Source organism: Lampris incognitus, chromosome 5 (genome assembly GCF_029633865.1).
Source record: "Lampris incognitus isolate fLamInc1 chromosome 5, fLamInc1.hap2, whole genome shotgun sequence".
NCBI lineage: Eukaryota > Metazoa > Chordata > Actinopteri > Lampriformes > Lampridae > Lampris > Lampris incognitus.
Window position 1 is genome coordinate 69,467,296 of NC_079215.1, and position 22,446 is coordinate 69,489,741.

The following is a 22,446-nucleotide window of genomic DNA, read 5'->3' on the forward strand; positions in this document are numbered from 1 at the left end:
GGTGTGCAGACTACCCGGTTAATGTGGATAATGTGGTTCGTTCTATCCATATTAACCGCCCAAGCGGGTAGTGTGCAGACTACCTGGTTAATGTGCAGATAACTCGTTCTGGCAGGTAATGTGCACATTAACCGCCCCGTTGGGTAATCTGCACATTAACCGGGTAGTTTGCACATTAACCATTTGTTCACATTACCCGTAACATATATATATGTATATACATATGTATATATCAACACAGATACAGGAAAAAAGATGTTAATACATAGCAGTACAGGCCTGTTTGGTGCATGGTGCACTCATCAGCTGCTAATGTTTTATTCACAAAGCATCATACAGTTACGTTGCCCAGCGTCATGCCCCTAATGTCGGTTGGACAGCGACCAACCAGATGAGGACACATTCAAACTATAACAGCCAATGAGGTAGGTACTTATGATGCATTGCAACTAATGGAGGGGTAGAAAACATTACAACCAATGGGACTTGGGTTTGTTTTGAAGAGCATTTAGGGGCCAGGGTGCTGTTGAAGTGGCCTACATTAGAAATATAACAAGGTACAGTCTGTCTAACGTTCCTGTGCAAGAAGTGGGGTTGTTGTGAAGCGTCTAGTCAAGTGTATTGGTGTAGTGTTGTGTGTCTGTCATGTCTCATTCTCAACCTTCACCGCTGGTTAGCAGAAATGCGAACAGGAGAGTTGAGCACGGAAGTTTCTCCCTGCCAGTACATAGCCTCTGCAACAGCAAGCCCTATGTAGCGCCTCCTCGTGGCGACACACGGTAACTGGGTACACCTTGGACCCTGGCTGAACTACAAGGGACTCGGAAGAGGTCTGGCCCCTAGACGTGCAGTACGCAGGCCCTCAGGTGTGCGGATATTCCCTGATGTCCACGAACCAGCCCCCAGCTATGGGTTAAATAGTGCCACCTAGTGGATACCTTGGGAGAGGAATAGGCTATGGGAGTAAACCCCTACACAACATCAATGTCTACAGTGCTGTTGTTTTGTGTTTTTCTTGCTCTTTTGTATGTGTTTAAGTGGGAGAGTACTGCGGGTGTCGTGTGTGGTTGCCGCTTCTCCCTCTCGTAGCCCCCCCTTTCCATCCACCCCTGTATGTTTGCCCCCCCTTCCCATCCACCCCTGTACGCCCCCCCCTTCCCATCCACCCCTGTATGTTGCGTTTATCTGTTGTCTTGTTTCACCCCATTTACTGTAAAGAAAAACTCTATATAAGATTGATTTATTATATATATATATATATATATATATGTGTGTGTGTGTGTATATATATATATATATTTGTGTGTGTGTATATGTGTGTATATACATATAATATATGTGTGTGTGTATGTATATATATATATATTTATCAACACAGATACAGAAAAAAAGTTTTAATAAATATATAAGAAGAAGGGAGGGATTCAGACACATAGAGAGAACAGGTTTACCTGAGTGCTGCCAGAACTTGATGTGTTTCATTCCCACAGTCACCAGTTTGTCCATGCGGAAAGGGTTGCTCTTCACCACAAATATCTTATCTTTGTGGCCCCTGGAAGACATTATTGTTCAGTCACCTTATTCAAAATGCTTCTCTAAGTCAGGGACTCATGTATCAAGTTTTATTTCACTTATATGGATAAAAAAAGGTGGGCTTTTAAATCCAGACTCCAGGCATGTGAACCTAGAGACCTCCATCCTTCCATCCATCCATTATCCGAAGCACTTATCCTGCTCTCAGGGTCGCGGGGATGCTGGAGCCTATCCCAGCAGTCATTGGGCAGCAGGTGGGGAGACACCCTGGACAGGCCGCCAGACCATCACAGGGCCCACAAACACACATTCACACCTAGGGACAATTTAGCACGGCCGGTTCACCTGACCTACATGTCTCTGGACTGTGGGAGGAAACCAGAGCTCCCGGAGGAAACCCACGCAGACACGGGGAGAACATGCACACTCCACACAGAGGACGACCCGGGACTACCCCGGGGTTTGAACCCAAGACCTTCTTGCTGTGAGGTGACTGCACTAACCACTGGGCCACCGCGCCTGAATAAAGGCTATCTCATCTTCTCTTCTCTTCTCTTCTCTGATCCGATCTGATCTTATCAGCTGCTCACCATTCAGGGCGCATGAGTTTCTGGACCTTTTCTGCAATAAGCTTTACCTACTGAGCTGTCGCAGTAAAAACTCAAATGTTCCGCCAAGCTGAACATGTGTCTGGTTGAGATTTCTTTTCTAGGAGTATTATGTGAAGACTTACTGGTAAATCACGGGGAGACGGTTAGCTTCCAGGTGCTAACTTTTGAACCGGATACCTTTCCAGTACAAACACAGTCTTCTACTGCCGGTTACTGGGAGCTGGAGACTTTACAGATTAGACACTTGCTCTCATTTTGCTAAAGGGGATAAATGGCTGACTGTCTCCCGGTTGATTAATTACAACCTCATTTATTTGTTTTGTTTTCGCCTTTTCTTCAAATGTGTTGCTGTGAAAAAAATACCTCACAGTTTATGTAAAAAAATAACATTTATATGTCTGAAACCATGGCAGCATGTCTTTACAGCTAGGTCACCTTACAGATCTTTACATTTCATCCTTAACTCATTAGTCAAACTGAATCTTTTAACTTGTTGCTACCTTTAGGCATACATTATGAAACACATCTATATTCTGATTATTTTCCTTTGTTCATTAGGCCATAAATACCCTCGACTCTCCATCACTTTAACATACAGGCTTTGTAAATTTGACAACGAAAGCTCAGATGTGTAAAGTGTAAAGTAAAGAGAGGTTGTAAAACTGGCAAGCTGGTCAGTTTGTAAAGTTAACAGGCTGGTCAGGGTGTAAAGTTAACAGGCTGGTCAGGGTGTAAAGTTAACAGGCTGGTCATGTAAAACTGGCAAGCTGGTCAGTTTGTAAAGTTAACAGGCTGGTCAGGTTGTAAAACTGGCAAGCTGGTCAGTTTGTAAAGTTGACAGGCTGGTCAGGGTGTAAAGTTAACAGGCTGGTCAGGGTGTAAAGTTAACATCTGGTCAGGGTGTAAAGTTGACAGGCTGGTCAGGGCGTAAAGTTAACAGGCTGGTCATGTAAAACTGGCAAGCTGGTCAGGTTGTAAAACTGGCAAGCTGGTCAGTTTGTAAAGTTAACAGGCTGGTCATGTAAAACTGGCAAGCTGGTCAGGTTGTAAAACTGGCAAGCTGGTCAGTTTGTAAAGTTGACAGGCTGGTCAGGGTGTAAAGTTGACAGGCTGGTCAGGGTGTAAAGTTGACAGGCTGGTCAGGGTGTAAAGTTAACATCTGGTCAGGGTGTAAAGTTAACATCTGGTCAGGGTGTAAAGTTGACAGGCTAATCAGGGTGTAAAGTTAACAGGCTGATCAGGGTGTAAAGTTAACATCTGGTCAGGATGTAAAGTTGACAGGCTGGTCAGGGTGTAAAGTTGACAGGCTGGTCAGGGTGTAAAGTTAGGCTTGTGTACCTTGCTTTAGCCAGTCTTTCTCCTTTTTTCCAGTCCCACACCACGATGGAGTGACATTCATCGATACCCACTGACACAAGGCTCTTCCCGTCCGCTGGAGGAAACAGGAAACAGGAAACAGGAAGAAGTTTTCCTCTGAATAAAATCATTGACAGATGTGTGTCATGACCTGCAGTCCACCAGTTTAATATTCAACATGTTAAACATTTAGTCAACTTCCACATCCAGAACAACACCCACAAAACCCAGCAGCACATGACTGGATCAGCAGATTCTGTGATGAAGAGCAAGCAGAGACAAACGTGAGAAGACGAGTCGGTTGGTCTGTCAACTGGGAGAGAAAATGAGAAGGACAGTAAAAGAAGATGAAGAGGATGACAGATGAAGAATTCCATGGCAGGTCTCTGACCTGTAAAGTCCAGAGCACACACTCCTCTGCTGTGATGTCCCTTCAGCAGAGACACACACTTCAGTGTCTGGAGGTCCCACACATGGATGGCAGCGTCCCTCCCAACCTAAAAACACACACACACACACACACACACACACACACACACACACACACACACACACACACACACACACACAGGTTGAAAGTTATCTTTTTTGTGTCCCACTAAGGGAGGTTTGTTACGCAGCCAGGGTTCACATGACAGAATACAAAAGGACAACATCAACAACATCACAAATACATACATCACACAACTTGTGCCAGGAAATGGAAACTCATACCAAGTAAGAATTGTAAGAGTGTAAGTATGCAAGTGTGCTAGGGTAGTGCAAGAAATGCAGCTGGAGTGCTAATTACCATCAAGAATATCAACAGCACTGGGATGAAGGAGACATGGAGTCTTTTAGTCCTCCAAACAGGTGCCCTGAAACGATGGCCTGAGAGCAGTAGCTCAAACTCCCTATGGCAGCGGTACCCAGACTTGGCCAGTTCAGAAACCACGTTGACAATATATATATATATTTTATTTTTTTTTAAAGAGCTACATTACAAAAATATACCTCTTCACCCAACCTTTGTAGCGTCATAGGCTGCTCGTATTGTAAGGTAACTGCTGGAAACTGTGACTCATACAAATACAACTGACTTGACTTGAATCATGCTTTCATAGAACGTCTCAACTAGCACAGAGGCACGTCTCCTGCAAGCACACAGAGACACGTCTCATGCAAGCACACAGAGACACGTCTCATGCAAGCACACAGAGACAAGTCTCATACAAGCACAGACACACATTCATAAGCCTCCTCTTTGGTCTTCCTCTTCTCCTCTTCCCTGGCAGCTCCATATTCAGCATCCTTCTCCCAATATACCCAGCATCTCTCCTCCACACATGTCCAAACCATCTCCATCTTGTCTTTCTTGCTTTGTCTCCAAACCGTCCAACCTGAGCTGTCCCTCTAATATACTCGTTCCTAATCCTGTCCTTCTTCATCACTCCCAATGAAAATTTTAGCATCTTCAACTCTGCCACCTCCAGCTCCACCTCCTGTCTTTTCATCAGTGCCACTGTCTCCAAACCATATAACATAGCTGGTCTCACAACCATCTTGTAAACCTTCCCTTTAACACTTGCTGGTAGCCTTCTGTCACAAATCACTCCTGACACTCTTCTCCACCCACTCCACCCTGCCTGCACCTCTTCTTCACCTCTCTTCGCACTCCCCGTTACTTTCGACAGTTGACCCCAAGTATTTAAATTCATATACCTTCATCACTTCTACTCCTTGCATCCTCACCATTCCACTGTCCTCCCTCTAGTCCTCATAATGAAACAATAAGAACTGTTATTAATCTTCTCCATTACACTGGACTCTACATGAGACTTTTGCTCAATCAGTGGAGTTCTTCAAATAACCTGTGGAGGACAGCACTATGCCTTTGCTGCTTCTAGTCTGCCACAAATTCATCAGAAGAAGGTTACCTGCATGTGACTTGGCTAAAAAAACACAATATAGTCATCAGAGAGCCACATGCAGCTTGCGGGTGGATGGTCCTGGTAGTTCAATATAGCACCAGCCCTCCTGAGTACCTGCCTGTTATAAATGACCAGGAGCTTGGTGTGACTCCTCCCTGAGATCTTACTGGCCATTTTAACAAGACCTCCAGGTCTGTTGTTATGGACAAGTTTAGGTTTCCAAACCCAGCAGCAACACAAAAGGTTAAAACAGATCCAATAAACATGTGTAAGAGACAGTCATCTTCTCAGTAGACGTTCTAAAAGAGCTCATTCTCCTCAGGAGGAAGGAGTCTTTGCTGGACCTTTCTAGAGGGAGCACCAACATGAGATTCAACACACAGTTTGTTATCAGGAGCAACACCCACATGTCTGCAGCGCTCCACTACACCCATGTGGTCACGTTTCTAACAGCTGGCAGTGGGCCTTGTGGTGATTTCCTGAAACCAGTGATCATTTCTTTCATTGATGACACATTTAGATGCAGGAGAGACTCACACCAAGCCACAAAAGTGGGCAGGTAGAAACAAACACACACACAGTCAGGACGGCTGTGTGTGCGTCACTGTTTCAGCGGAGCCAGGCTAACTGAGACACCAGCTTTAAGGGGCTTTAAGGGTTTAGCCTGGTTATTGAAATGCCCCAGACTGTGTGGAATCAGGAGTGACGGTGTTCTGAGAGCTGACTGATACCATGATGCACAATTTACTGGCTTATTTTCATGTATCTGAAGTGTTTGTGTCTAAAACTGGCCAATAATTTCACAGAAGAGATGAATCATAGTGTTTTTGAGTTGGTGGTGTGATGTGTGAGATGGCGACGTGAGCTCGCCTTTGCGGCGGCCTCATCCAGTGCTGGCTGTGCAGTGTCTTTGTCCACGTCTACATCTGATTTTGTATCATCGTGTGACTATTTTTACGAGGATTTATGCCTGTGATCATTGATTTCGTTTGATGGCTGGGAGAGCTTGTGCTGGACTGGCTGGGAGAGCGGGGCAGGCCAAGCTAACTGCTAGCCCATGCAGATCGGCAGTTCCGATAACACCGAGGGTGGTCTGGCGGCGGCCTCGCCTAGTGTTGACTGTGTGTCTATGTTTGTGTTGTCGTGTGGAGTGTGGGGAAGGTGTGTCGAGGGTGTCTGGCTGGGAGAGCTGGTGCTGGACTGGCTGGGAGAGCGGGGCAGGCCAAGCTAACTGCTAGCCCATGCAGATCGGCAGTTCCGATAACACCGAGGGTGGTCTGGCGGCAGCCTCGCCTAGTGTTGACTGTGTGTCTATGTTTGTGTTGTCGTGTGGAGTGTGGAGAAGGTGTGTCGAGGGTGTCTGGCTGGGAGAGCTGGTGCTGGACTGGCTGGGAGAGCGGGGCAGGCCAAGCTAACTGCTAGCCCATGCAGATCGGCAGTTCCGATAACACCGAGGGTGGTCTGGCGGCGGCCTCGCCTTGTGTTGACTGTGCAGTGTTTTCATCTGTGTCTGCGTTTGTGTCGTCGTGTGGAGTGCGAGGAGGTGTGTCAAGGGTGTCTGGCTGGGAGAGCTGATGCTGGATCAGCTGAGGGAGCCTGCGTCCTGTGGGCCAAAAGACCACGGTTCTGACCGGAGCCGCGCCTGAAGAGGAAACACCGGGGGCAGTCTGACAGGATGCGGCAGAAGCGGGGCAGGCTAAGCTAACTGCAGTTTGATCTCCTGGACAGTGACTTTTTTGAATTGTGTTGCAAGTTTACTGAATGGGCTGTGTTGTTGATTGTTTGTGTTTTTTTTTTTTTTTTTTGCTTTATTGTTTGCGGTTTTGATGGGGTTGCTTCTGGGAGGTTCTGGATGTGTGTTTTTGTCCTTTTGTGTTGCACTGCTGTGGGCTGGGAGAAACCAAATTTCGTCTCTTTTGTGTACGCAAGTACATGAATGAGACGACAGTAAATTGTTCCTGAGTCCTGATAACATGACACAACACTCCTCCAGAGTGTCAGCACTGTCTGCTGACACCGTCCTCCTGTCTGTCTACTGCTGTCCTCATCAGCACACAGACACACAGACAGCAGGGTGGTCCGCTGGCGGTGAGCTTTCAGTTGACTGCTCCAGTGAGTTAGTCAGTTGTTTCGTCAGTACTGGGGTTTAACACCAGAACCACCAAGACGTTCATTATGACAGATTTGGGTTTTCAAGGTTTAATAACTTTGTGAAGAGAAAAAGATACAGACCGGCTGCTCCCTGAAAGCTCCTAATATTCATATATCTGCATTAAAATTAGTTTTAGATCAATTACACAAAAAAAAGTTATGGTAAGCTCTACCTAAAATGACCATGACCGGATTCAATGACCATGTGTAATGTGCGCGTCCCACCAGCCAGACCGAGGAGCTGTGATCTGACCTCGGCTGTGTCGCTACACCTGAGCTCCGCTGTGATTGGTCGACGGGCTGCTCCTACCTGGCCAGTGGCGACATAGTCTTTGACTGGGTGCACGGTAAGGCTGAGGATGTCATCGTCATGGCCCAGGTAGAACCGCTGGCTGTGCTGCAGGCGGTTGTAGACCACGCCCACCGCTGCCACATGGTACACTACCTCCCCCGCCTGGCTGTAAAACAGGTTGTTCCTGCAGTCACAACCCCGGTACCTGCAGGACACGCAGGTTCAATTCCCTTACTTGGTACCCTTCAGGAAGATCCTGCAACCCTTACCTGAAGGGTAAGAGTTGGAGTGAACATTCATATCAAATAAAATTTAACTATGATGCACTACACATGAACACAACCAAGAATATATCCAATAAAATGTAACTATGATGCACCTTACATGAACACAACCAAGAATATATAAAAAAAAATTAACTATGATGCAGTACACATGAACACAACAATATCAAATAAAATGTAACTATGATGCACTACACGTGAACACAACCAAGAATATACCAAATAAAATGTAACTATGATGCACCTTACATGAACACAACCAAGAATCACTCATATATTTCCGTAATGTGTGTGTGTGTGGTGTTAGTGTGTGTGTGTGTGTGTGTGTGTGTGTGTGTTTTAGTTAGTGTAGATAGCGGGACCGAAAACTAAAGCATTTATGATCCTAATTCTTTTTGGAGGTGGTAGGTATTGTCTCAGAGAGTAAGGGAAAAATCCCAGAAAATTAAAATTATGCATAATTATGCATAAATATGCAAAATATGAATTTTTCTAAAAATGGCTAAAAACCACTTTTCTCGGCATTTCGGATGATTCTGAGCATCTTTGATTTTTTGTATATAAAATTTTTTTTCTGGGACTCAAATGTTTTGGCATTATGCAAAATAAATGCATTTTTGCAAAAATGCACTTATGATCCGAATTTTTTTTGGAGGTGGTAGGTATTGTTCCAGAGAGGACCAGAAAAATAGCAGTAAATTAAAATATAATTATAATAATTATGCATAATTATGCAAAATATGCATTTTCTAAAAATGGCTAAAAACCACTTTTCTCGGCATTTCAGATGATTCGGAGCATTTGGGGGGAGGGAGTTGGAGTGGGGGGGGGTTTAGGGGCAGGAGGAAGGCGGTTAGCTGGCAGAATGAAGAGGAGGGAGATTTAGACGGGTGGATAACCAAACCGCTACATTGTAGCGGGGTTCTTTTAGTATAACATATAAAATGTAAGTATGATGCACCTTACATGAACACAACCAAGAATATATCAAATAAAATGTAACTATGATGCACTACACAAGAACACAACCAAGAACATATCAAATAAAATATAACTATGATGCACTACACATGAACACAACCAAAAATATATCAAATAAGATGTAAATATGATGCACTAAACATGAAAACAACCAAGAATATATCAAATAAAATGTAACTATGATGCACTACACATGAACAAAACCAAGAATATATCCAATAAAATGTAACTATGATGCACTACACAAGAACACAACCAAGAACATATCAAATAAAATATAACTATGATGCACTACACATGAACACAACCAAGAATATATCAAATAAGATGTAAATATGATGCACTACACATGAACACCACATAAAATATAAATATGATGCACTACACATGAACACCATATAAAATATAACTATGATGCACTACACATGAAAAAAAACCAAGAATATATCAAATAAATATAGCTATGATGCACCTTAAATGAACACAACCAAGAATATATCAAGTAAAATGTAACTATGATGCACTACACATGAACACAACCAAGAATATATCAAGTAAAATGTAACTATGACGCACTACACATGAACACAACGAAGAATATATTAAATTAAAGGTAATTATGATGCACCTTACATGAACACAACCAAGAATATATCAAATAAAATGTAACTATGACACACTACACATGAAAACAACCAAGAATATATTAAATTAAAGGTAACTATAACGCACTACACATGAACACAACCAAGAATATATCAAATAAAATGTAACTATGATACACTACACATGAACACAACCAAGAATATATCAAATAAAATGTAACTATGATGCACTACACATGAACACAACCAAGAATATATCAAATAAAATGTAAATATGATGCACTACACATGAACACAACCAAGAATATATTACATTAAAGGTAACTATAACGCACTACACATGAACACAACCAAGAATATATCAAATAAAATGTAACTATGATGCACTACACATGAACACAACCAAGAATATATTAAATAAAATGTAACTATGATGCACTACACATGAACACAACCAAGAATATATCAAATAAAATGTAACTATGATGCACTACACATGAACACAACCAAGAATATATCCAATAAAATGTAACTATAACGCACTACACATGAACACAACCAAGACAGTAAATTACTTTACTCAACAGGTCTGACACATGTACAGGGACATAAATACTGCAGTACCACAGTACTTATGTATACATCCACATACATAACTGCATGCACATGGTACACAGACAATATCTCTAAAGTACTAACATAGTACCACAGTACATACTAATACATATAGTACACAGACAACAGTACTTCTAACAGTACTTACCTAGTACCACAGTGCATACTGATACACATGGTACACAGACAACAGTATCGCTAACGGTACTAACCTAGTACCACAGTACATACTGAGACACATGGTGCACAGACAACAGTACCTCTAACAATAGCAACCTAGTACCACAGTACATACTGATACACATGGTACACAGACAACAGTATCTCTAACAGTACTAACATAGTACCAAAGTACATACTGATACACATGGTACACAGACAACAGTATCTCTAACAGTACTAACCTAGTACAACAGTACATACTGATACACATGGTACACAGACAACAGTATCTCTAACAGTACTAACCTAGTACCACAGTACATACTGATACACATGGTACACAGACAACAGTACCTCTAACAGTACTAACATAGTACCACAGTACATACTGATACACATGGTACACAGACAACAGTACCTCTAATAATACTAACCTAGTACCACAGTACATACTGATACACATGGTACACAGACAACAGTACCTCTAACAATACTAACCTAGTACCACAGTACATACTGATACACATGGTACACAGACAACAGTACCTCTAACAGTACTAACATAGTACCACAGTACATACTGATACACATGGTACACAGACAACAGTACCTCTAACAATACTAACCTAGTACCACAGTACATACTGATACACATGGTACACAGACAACAGTACCTCTAACAATAGTAACCTAGTACCAGAGTACATACTGATACACATGGTACACAGACAACAGTATCTCTAACAGTACTAACCTAGTACCAGAGTACATACTGATACACATGGTACACAGACAACAGTACCTCTAACAATACTAACCTAGTACCACAGTACATACTGATACACATGGTACACAGACAACAGTACCTCTAACAATAGTAACCTAGTACCAGAGTACATACTGATACACATGGTACACAGACAACAGTATCTCTAACAGTACTAACCTAGTACCACAGTACATACTGAGACACATGGTACACAGACAACAGTATCTCTAACAGTACTAACCTAGTACCACAGTACATACTGATACACATGGTACACAGACTAGAAACACAATGGTGTCAAGGTGTTTATCCTTTAAACTGGTATTTATTTCCTGTCTTCATAGATTTACCCGTGAACAAACTGTAGGCGGAGCCCCTCCTCCGGAGGCCTCTGACGCTTTAGCGAGCCAATCAGCTTCTTCCTCAGCTGAGGTAGATCCTCCTTATAAACCTGGAGCAAACAGATGGAGAGGGAGGAACGCTGAAGGTAAAACTGGAACACCATGGAGGAAAGCTAGGTCTTCCCACAGTAATGCAAATGTCAAGCACAACACAGCTACAGCTCTTTAACAATAATGTGCACAACACGTTCCTCTGTAAGTGTTTTTAATAAGGTACACAACACGTTCCTCTGTAAGTGTTTTAAGTTATCTGCTGTGACCCAGGAGGCCAGTGTCATTCAACCAGCAGGGGAGAGACATGTTCAGTGGACTTTGAACGTGCTGCAGAATTCTGGATGAGTTGAAGTCAGTGAATAAGTTTGTCGGGGACGCCTGCCAGGATCGCAATGGAGTAGTCAATGCGTGATGTGACCAAAGCAGTGGCTAAGACTTCCGTGGGGTGTTGTGTTAAAGCAGGGCATAGTCTGGAGATGTTTCAGAAGTGGAAAAAGGCAATCCAGAGACAGCTCACTGGACAAAGAAAGGGTACTATCGAGGATAACGCCAAAGCTCTTAACCTGTGTGGAGACTTGTATGGCGGCTGCAGCAATGGGGGGTGAGCAAATATTACTTTCCAAGAGTGTAGATTTAGTGCAAATGAGTCGCTCAGTTTTACTACTGTTGAATTTCAGACATTTTTTTGTCATCCATATCTGTAAATCATGGAGGCAAGCAGTGAGGGCACTGGAGGGGAGAGTAGAAGTGGGCTTAGTGGACATATAAAGCTGTGTATCATAAGCATAACAGTGGAAATTGATACCATAGTGCCGAAAGATGTTGCCAAGAGGGAGAAGGTAAATAATTAAGAGAAGTGGCTCCAACACTGAACCCTGTAGAACTTCATGACGAACTATGAAACTTTCTGACCGGTAATCCTGAATCTGTACAAAATGTGTCATGTCTGTAAGGTAGGAAGCAAACCATTGATACAGTGCCCCCAACCACTGATACACAGTACCCCCAACTCCAAGCCAGACGATCCACGAGGAGCTGATGGGATATAGCATCAAAGGCATTTGCTTGTCTGAATGGTGCTATATAAATAAAGTTTGCTTTGATTTGATTTGAGTTTTTCTGTTGGTACATTACCACACCACACCATACCCATACTCGACCTACATGGCTATAGTACAGTACCAGTAACCTGTTTTTTTAATAGAATACTGGGCAGGAATCTAAATACTGTGAACTTTAAAGGGTGACAAACAGCAGATTTATTTGGGTGCTTTGCCAACACGCTTCTAATGTTCCTTTAACCAACCAAAGGTAACATGAAACACATTGAAAGTACATGCAGGATCGTCCCAGTGCTGCTGCCTCCTGTTGGTATCTACAGATGTGCCATAAGAGAACCCCTAGTTGTTTCTTCTGTTGTAATTAAATGTTGTGTTGATCTGTTTTCAGTCACCTGCCGCTCGTAGTTGGTCTGAGCTTCCTGTTCGATGTCTGAATCCAGTTCTGGAACGTCGGACAGGTCTGAGTCAGACTCGCCACTGTTTGAGTCAGCGTAGCCCTCTGAAGAGTTTAACCAAACACACAGATAATGTTAGAAACGTCTCCCGTTTTCTGATCTTTACCTAGAGGCAGCTGACAGAGGCTCTGCTAGCCAGTCACATGGATCGTTCTTGCAGAACGAGACTGCCTTCCATCTCATTGACAGAGATTTTAAAAAGGTGGGTCCATCCAAGAAGTGGACAGTCCAATCAAAGATTTGGAGAGTGATCCAGAGGCCAAGTAGTTGAGATGTGATGCAACCAAATTGTAACCAACAATTTTGTTTTTACTTTTACTCCCGATTAACGTTATCTCTATACTCTTACATTTTGTGTGGTTAGGCTGGATATCTCATCAAGTCAACACATGGCGATAAAACAGATCTGGATTCTGAGTGGTAGTTAGTTATGTTCAGGAGACTATATCAGAGAAGAACAAGTCACTTAACGTCGGCACAGTTTGCCAGCTGTTTTCATGAAATCCCCTTCATACTATCAGATTTATGACTTGTCCCTGCTGCCACGGTTGGTTACAGTTCTGATGCATTATTTTTGGACCATTTCTAACCCTAACTCTACTTGGCTGAATCTCATAAGCTGTGAATGGACTTTGTACTTTTGGATGAGCTTGCCTTTGTCAAATCACCCTTATCTGAAAGACAGGAGACAGATTAACTCAGGAGACTGGTCTGGTGTATGGGGGCAAGCCTGCAGACATGGTGGATATAAAAAGTTAAGTGGTCTACAAGAGAAATCTGTTCTAACATGACACCTCAGACTCCCACAGTGTGTTGTTTAGACTAGCTCATTTTAAATGGTCCTAACACGGCCTCGAGACTGTGTCCAGATCTGAAATAACTTGACTGGATTTGAGGACTTTTGCCAGTTTTCTGCATCATGTATGCTAAACAAGGTCATCATTCAATTTCCAAATTGTTGAACATGTGGAAATGTTGAGTTATTCAAAGTTCTGATCCGGAGTTCTTGGAAATTCTGACTCCTATTAGTGAGCAGTGTTGGTTAAAGTTATAATGCTGAATATCCTGGTGTTAGTTTTAACAGGGTGTGTCCTATGCAGGTGTTAGAAAGGTAAGTAATGGGGCATCCGGGTATCATAGTGGTCTATTCCGTTGCTTATCAACATGGGGCTCACCGGTTCGAATCCCCGTGTTGCCTCTGGCTTGGTCGGGCATCCCTAGAGACACAATTGGCTGTGTCTGCAGGTGGGAAGCTGGATGTGGGCATGTGTCCTAGTCACCGCACTAGCGCCTCCACTGGTCAGTAGGGGTGCCTGTTTGGGGGGGATGGGACTGGTGGAACAGCGTGATCCTCCCACATGCTACATCTCCCTGGTGAAACTCCTCACTGTCAGGTGAAAAGAAGCGGCTGGTGACTCCACATGTATCGGAGGAGGCATGTGGTAGTCTGCAGCCCTCCCCGGATCAGCAGAGGGGGTGGAGCAGAGATCGGCAGAGGGGGTGGAGTAGCGACCGGGACAGCTCAGAAGAGTCGGGTAATTGGCCGGATACAATTGGGGAGAAAAAGGGGGGAAAAAAAATCTAAAAAAAAAAAAGAAAGAAAGGTAAGTGATGTTTGGGCACCATTCAAAATGAATGAGAGTCAGCAGGGCTGTGGTGTCAGAAACAAACAAAAGAACCTGGTGGAACCTGAGTTGTACTTATTGATGTAGTACTATGTGTTGGTGAAGGATTTCTACCAGCTTGTTCTGTCACATCCGCTGGTTAGACACAACACATTCACTTCTTCAAACTCAACACTACCTGCCTTCTTCTTCCTCATGTGGCTGCTATGATGAAATATGTAAAACACTATGAACTCTATCTTTTTTCCAGGCAAAGTCCAAGCAGACACCAACCATCCACATCATGTACTACTTCAGTCTGCAGGATTTAGTTTTTCATGGACTAGATATTGTTTTAAATACAGTAGATAGAGGAGGTATCAGGAAGTACATTTGTTCACATGTAAAGCTTCAGGACTGTAGCTGGAGGTGTTGGGATGAAGGGTCACCTTGTAAAAGAGGCTCCAGCACTCCATTCATCACCCCCTCTGGGAGGAAGCGCCACTGGAACACGGCGTGGTCTGCCCCGCCGGTGCTCACCACCCACTGCAGGTCATTTGACCAGCGTACGTTGGTCACGTGGGCCGAATGGCCAATATATTTCTTGAATTTAGCTGCTGTAAAAAGGAGAACATATAGATAGACTTTGTAAAAAGCCAAGGGGTTGTCTTAACGGTCAACTCGTGTCCAGTAAGGTTCCATCATATTCTGTGGATTGAAATCCAGCAGATATTTCAATCAGTTAACGTGTGTGGTTCTGAATCCAACTCCTGCTTTCAGCTGAAGGAGCTGAACAATGTTACTTCTCAATGTACTGACCAGGATTTCAAATCAAGTCAGATAATGACTGCACTTAACACACTGTACTGGTTCGGACTGGTTCACACATCAACTGCTCCCCATGTGTTTCCAGAAGTATGTATTTCACTATATATGTGTGTAGTAGTGAGGTGTGGTGTAGCCTTGGCTACAGGTGGAGAGAGAAGGGCACTGGCATGGGAGAGCAGACGCAGTAGTGGTTGACTGGTGATCAGCCTCAGGTACGCTCTACTGACTGACGTGCTGTACTTTATCTTCTGCAGTGAGGCGGGGTCCTGAACTGACACACTGACACTGAAACATCTGAATGAGCGAACACAGGGGAACACGCAAGACAATAGACAGAGAGACTCCAGACACAGAGTGGAGCCGATCGAGAGACTGCAGAAACGCTGAGCACCCGCCTGCCTGCGCAGCCTGCAGGCAAAGACATTGAACAGCCACTGATTGATGAAACCCTGTGTTTCACCAAACCTGTGTCCGTCCTCCATCTGGAAACCCTCCATCAGCCATGGCTTACGCATCTATCTTATTCGTGTATGATTTGTGTTTATTTGACATCTGCAAGACAATTTGCTGCTTGGGGAGAATAAGGGTTTCTATTTATTTTCGACTCTACTCATGCTGCAGTTCATAAGACATTTGGTGAAGAAGTGTAATGGACGATGATCTTTACTGAGACATTAATAAACTTGGAATACAAGAAGCCCAGTACTTTCACCGAAATCCCTACTCTCAGTACAGACCATCATCCTCCAAGATGATATGACTTCTACACAACAGTTACCTACAAAATACATACACATACATTATAAATCCTAGCAAAGAGAGGTAACTCTTCCCTCTTTTCTCTTCTCTGGTTGCAGCAGATGTAGAGCTAGCTGGAGGAGCAGGAACGGTTTATGGTCTTTGGATCAACTGAATCAAAGCCTTGCTACAAACTAATCCCGCCTGACACCATGAAACTAAATGTACTATAACTACAACAACAACAACAATAAAACACAGACATTATTTTCCCAACCAGACCTTTTTTGAGGCAGGGGAACCTGTAGAGTTTGACGAGTCCAAAATCGTCTCCAGTTACCAGAACTGCACTGCTGTAGTTGGCATCTACAGAGTTGATGTCAATAACGTTGGAGTATTTGGGCCAGATCCCGTTGACCTCTTGACCGATGACTCCGGTCCAGGTCATCCACTGGATGCCCTTGGCTTCTTCTTTAGACATCTGCTTCCCAGCTGGAGAAAGATGGAAGAGGATTATTGCTGAAGATTTCCTTCAAATATCCAAGATGGTTTGTTAAACATGCATTCTCTCTTTCATCAGCAACCTCCTACATTCTGCAAATTCTCCCCAACCACAGTCTTCTACTGCTGGTCATTAGGAGATAACCAGTACAACCACAGTCTTTCACTGTTGGTTGCTGGGAGCTGACTACTGCAACCACAGCCTTCTACTGCTGGTCATTGGGAGATAACCAGTACAACCACAGTCTTTCACTGTTGGGTACTGGGAGCTGACCAGCACAACCACAGTCTTCTACTGCTGGTCCCTGCACAGCTCTATAAGAACAGCTGGAGTTAAATGTCTTGCTCAAAGTCACTTCCACAGTAGGTGTATAGGGAGAGAAAATAGAACTTGTTGAGTTCTATCCCAGTCGGATTGTTCCAACATGTAACAACCATCACCCACAAACCAACCTACTATGACTTCATGCTAATGTCTGGATTACCCAATTTCCCCTCGGGGATTACTAAAGTATTTCTGATTCTGATTCCCTCTAGCACAGAACCAAGTGATCAGTCCTGTCCTAACATGAAAAGATAGTATAATAGTGTGAATAATTTCCAATAGTTTTTCTGCTGTTAACTTACTTTTCCTCTTTCATGATTCATGCAGTGATTTGGATTAGCATGTCTCCTTGAAATTCTTGATATGACAGAAAGGTGTTGTCTGTAGGTCCCAGAAGAGAAAGGAAATACCTGGCATTCTATAGAAGAGTCTTTCCCCTCCGCCGTCATTGGTCTGTAGGAAGCGTCCATCTACAGACCAGTCCATGTGGGTGATGAAGGAGGTGGACCGGTTACATTCTCCCACCTTCTTATAGCGCTGGCCCACGGCATACACATCCACCAGTCCATCGTTTGATCCCACCGCCAAGAAGGAGCCGTCCGGAGAAAACTTCAGCTCGTGGATAACTTCCTTCCTGTCCTTGATGTGCACCACTTCTGTCATGTCCCTGGATGAACACCAGTTAAAAAACTTAAAATGACCAAGAGTCCTAGCACCTGGGACCAAGTATCTCACATGCAAAATTCTTTGTCATGACACTAGCATCTAGCTCCTTGTGCATCGAAAGCACGATTCATTACCAACAGGGCTAGTAACAAGTTCTGCTAAACTGACATTCTCAACAAGCTCTAGAGTCAGTAGTCCCTCAAAGCTAAGGTTGCTTACCAAGTGTCCTGGCACCTAGCAATTAGCACCTAATGATTCAAACCTGAGATTCTTTACTAAACCAGCTCTTATCACCTAGAACCCCACATCACCTCTTTCAGCACTTCAACATCAGTTTAACTTTGTGTACAGAAACATAAGAGCCTGATAAACACAGTGTTATTTCTTGGTGATGATTTACGATCTACAGATGTCTGTATTTCTATGGTTAAAAAGATTTATTGCAAATGATTTTGACATCATAAAGATACTACTAAGACTAATTGAGAATATAAATATATTTTCAACATAAGCATAGGACATTTGAGATAGGTGGACATATGGAATATTGGAGATGTGTGTTGATTCTGGTTAAAATTGGTTTCCATGGAGATGTGGATGTGTTGTACCCTGTAAATGTTGTTTATTATAGAGATTCAGGTGTATTGTATCAACGAAATGTTAGTTACCTAGGCGATGTAAATGTGTCGCATCTAGTGAATGTCTGCTACCATGGAGATGTAGGTGTGTTGTAAGTAGCAAATGTTGGTTGCCCTGGAGATGTAGGTGCGTTGTTCCAAGTAATCACTGGTTTCCATGGAGAAGTAGGTGGGTTATACCTTGTCAACGTTGTACCAAATAAATGTTGGTTACCTAGGAGATGTAGGTGTGTCGTACCAAGTAAATGTTTGCTACCATGGAGATGCATGTGTGTTGTACCTAGTAAATGGTGGTTACCCTGGAAATGTAGGTGTGTTGTACCAAGTAAACGCTGGTCTCCATGTAGATGGGTTATATCTTGTGAATGTTTATCCATGAAGATGTAGTTGTGTTGTACCAACTAAATGTTGGTTTCCATGGAGATGGGGGTGTTTTGTACCAACTAAATGTTGGTTTCCATTGACATGTAGGTGTGTACCTGACTCGGAGAACGGTGAAGGAGCCATCCTTCATGCCCAGGGCAAGCTGGGAGCCATCATTGTTGAAGGAGACACTGCGGACTGCTTCCTCCATATTGCAGCGGGCCAATAGGGTGTGGTCTGGGAGACTCCACAGCCTGGGTGGGAGGTGGGGGGTCGGGGGGGGGGGGGGTGTCAGGAAACAGAAGGGGGCAGGAAACAACGGAAGGCAGATACACTGAAACCATCATACAAGTCTTTTTTCCAAATATTCAGGAGACCAGTAACAGTAACATTTGACTAGAGAGTCGCTTTAAGAATCAGCGGCAGGTGCACAGAAGCTGTTCCCTTCTAAACATTCAGGTGTCTGGTTAAATAGCAATTCACTAGCAAGAACCACGCCAGGACAATATGAGTTTACAGGTTTAATGAGGAGAGGAAGTATTGGATGATGGGGATGAATGATGAAAGTGAGAGTGAGGATGGATATCGAGATTGTCTGATTAGGCCGGTCTGGGACATCTTGACATACGGTGACTAGGGAGAAGGAGACTCAGGGTGGGGGTTCCATCTCAGGGGATGGTTTTCCCGAGCCGACTATGTACCCCAGATGGTGCCTGAAAAGACGAGAGAAAAAAAGAAGGGAAGAGGGGATGAAGGATATGAAGAAGGATGGGTAGAGTGAGGGATGAGTGGATGAATGGATGTGAAGAGGGATGGATAGGGGGAGGGATGAGGTAGGAGGGTGAATGCAAGACAGGGAGGGAGTGGGAGGGTGGGGATCGAGAGAATGAGGACAAACAGAGCTGGATGGGTTGACCAGGTACAAGTAGGCTTATCAGGTGATTACAGGAGTGGTTGAGTTGTGGCTCTGCTGCCAAACCTTAGTTAACAAGTTGACTTCATTTCACTTGCAAGCACCACACCACAACAATGTGAGTTTACAGATTTAATGAGGGAAAGAAGTATGGATGATGGGGTTGAATGATGAGAGTGAGGGTGAGGATGGATGTGGAGGTTGTCTGATTAGGCCGGTCTGGGACATCTTGACACATGGTGGCTGGGGAGAAGGAGAATCAGGGTGGGAAGTTCCATCTCATGTGATGGTTTTTCCCAAGATGACTATGTACCCCCAAAAAGTCTGATTAGATGGAGCTGAGGTGAGCATGGGCTTGATGGAGGTCACTGAGATTATTGCAGGTGTAAGAATGAAATACCTGAGATGACCAGTGACCGAGAACTTGAATTGTTTGATCTGAGATGCCCAGTTTGGCTGTTGTGGAACCTCCTCTGATGCGGAAGGAACAGATAGAGCAGTGTTCTGGAGATATTCCAGAGATGCAAAGCATTTGTTGGAAGTGCTTGATAAATCAGAATCTGGTGGCCCTTTTCCCAGTTTTAGAAAGAAAGAGTGGGTCTTGAGGTGAGGCGTTTGCAGCATACCTGGAACAGACATATTTAGATAGTGGCTTGTATGGGCTGAGGTAGGAGTTTAAACGGAAGATGCAGATGGGAAATGAAGCTCCTAATTGGTCAGTTTTACTTCTACGGAGGGTAAATATGAGAGAGTCAATAGTGTGAATAGTGATGTCTGACAGACTGGGATGAAGAGATGGATTATAGGTAGAAGAAGTTAGAGTGAATTCAGAGCACCGTAGGAAGCTGAAAAAGGTCAGCAAGAACCTGGATTCTTGGGTTAGGTGAACTGAGGGAGATGAGTTGCCTGAGCGTAGCGAAAGGATGCAGAGGCTGAGAAGTTCAGATGTGAGCAGCAAGCATTTTGCAGAGAGGGCAGGTTCTTGTTTTCGCAAGTTCTTCAGTAGCATGGAAACATGGGAATGGGAGATAGAGGGACAGTGGTTGCTGGTGACCAGTTTGAAGAAAAAGTTGATTCCCAACAAGTCTGGATGGTGGAGGAGCGTATTTTTAGAGCAGAATGAGTGTGGGTGATAAAGTTGCATATACGTAGTAATGACATCTATTGAGGGAAAGGACAGTTGCTAGGTTGCGAGATATGCCTTGAAACAGTTCTAGCAAGTTAGGTAGGCTGAGAGTGTGTGTGGGGCAAGGCTGTTAGGGATGGCTTTTTGAGAAGAATTTGACAATGAATCAGCAATGCGGTTGTGGTGCCCAGTGACACGAGCTGCATGGAGGAGGAACTGGTGTTGGGAGGAGATTAATGTGAGTCTGCGTAGGAACTGCACAATTTCTGGAGAATGACATCGACCTTTGTTTATGATCTCTACTACTGCGGTGTTGTCAGAGTGGATGAGTATAGACTTCCTAGACCATTTGTGCTCCCAAAGAATGGTGGCTATTATAATGGGGTACTATTATAATGGCGGCTATTATAATGGGTCCATGGAGTGTGGACGAGGGAAATGGAATGTGGGTCAAGAGAAATTAACTCTGGGGGCTGCTTAAAAGCCAACCATCTCCCGCTGTAGTAACCACCGAAGCCTATGGAAGGTGCTGCATTGGTATAAAGTTGAATGTTGTCGGGTTTGGTGACATAGTCATTGTAGAAAAGGAAATGCCTTTCCAGGAAGACTAGAATTGTTGCCAGAAATGCATTTCCATTTTGCATGTATCATCTTCATGATTCTGTCGTGGAGAGAGGGGATGGCTGCTGCTTTTGTTAGAAGGTTGGATAGGAATCTCTTGGGGGATTGTGCGTATAGCATAGTTGAGGTGGCCGAGAAGGACTGGCAGTTGCCGCTTTGTGCATCTGTCTGCTAGCAGATACTTCGACAGACGCAGTGTGATGTGCTGTATTTTCTCAGGGGGCAGAGATGCCTGGAAGGAGATGGCATCCAAGGAGATGCCTAAAAACTCTACGCAGGTGTGACGCCCTGAGGTTCCCTTTTTGGAAAGTGGGACGTCGAGTTCTGAGAAGGTTTTGGTAAGAGTAGAAGCCTCAGGCATTGAGATGAGGATGGAGGGGTGACTACAAGGAACTCATTGAGAAGATGGAGAACAGAAGGGAGTTTGTGGTTGTTGGTGAGGATCAAACATAAGGCTTCTGGAAAGGAGTCAAAGATCTTAGGGCTGCTTCTACAGCTGAAGGTGAGGCATACAGAAAGTAATAAGCCAGAAAACTCCAAAGAAATGCTAGAAGTCTCAATGAATGGGCAAGACTTTGAAAGCGTTGGTAATGTCTATTTTGAAGAGACATACACCAGGGCCTGCCATGTAGATGAGAGTGATGGCGTGGTCGATGGCTGTGTACTGCATGGAAAAGTCTGAAGATGGAATAATGTTGTTGTGAAATGTGCCTATCATGAATCCTTCTTTGACCTCTTCAGCTAGTAAGGTGTCGACAGTGTCAGGTTCAGAGAGAGTCAACTGAAGGTTGTGACATATATGGGAGGTGTCAGGAATAATTTCTAGACCAGGATTGAAACCATGTGTGAACGTGTTTATGAGAAAGTTGACAAACTCTCTATCGGGATGATTTTGTAGAACGGTGGCTAGGGCCTTTACCTTGACGGGTGTACCGAATTTCTT

General features: G+C 43.9%; 1 protein-coding gene across 3 annotated transcripts in view; it reads right to left on the minus strand.

The window, feature by feature from the left end:
• Positions 1-22,446, minus strand: part of eml6 (EMAP like 6) — a 133,432-nt gene that overhangs the window by 71,102 nt on the left and 39,884 nt on the right. For all 3 annotated transcript variants that reach the window (XM_056279933.1, XM_056279932.1, XM_056279934.1), the window contains exons 8-17: positions 18,960-19,097; positions 17,587-17,843; positions 16,633-16,842; positions 15,234-15,401; positions 13,118-13,224; positions 11,620-11,720; positions 7,872-8,058; positions 3,892-3,997; positions 3,483-3,576; positions 1,452-1,552 (exon numbers count right to left, since the gene is read on the minus strand). In XM_056279933.1, coding sequence (XP_056135908.1) covers positions 1,452-1,552; positions 3,483-3,576; positions 3,892-3,997; positions 7,872-8,058; positions 11,620-11,720; positions 13,118-13,224; positions 15,234-15,401; positions 16,633-16,842; positions 17,587-17,843; positions 18,960-19,097 — 1,469 coding nt within the window. The remainder of the gene's footprint in view (positions 1-1,451; positions 1,553-3,482; positions 3,577-3,891; positions 3,998-7,871; positions 8,059-11,619; positions 11,721-13,117; positions 13,225-15,233; positions 15,402-16,632; positions 16,843-17,586; positions 17,844-18,959; positions 19,098-22,446) is intronic.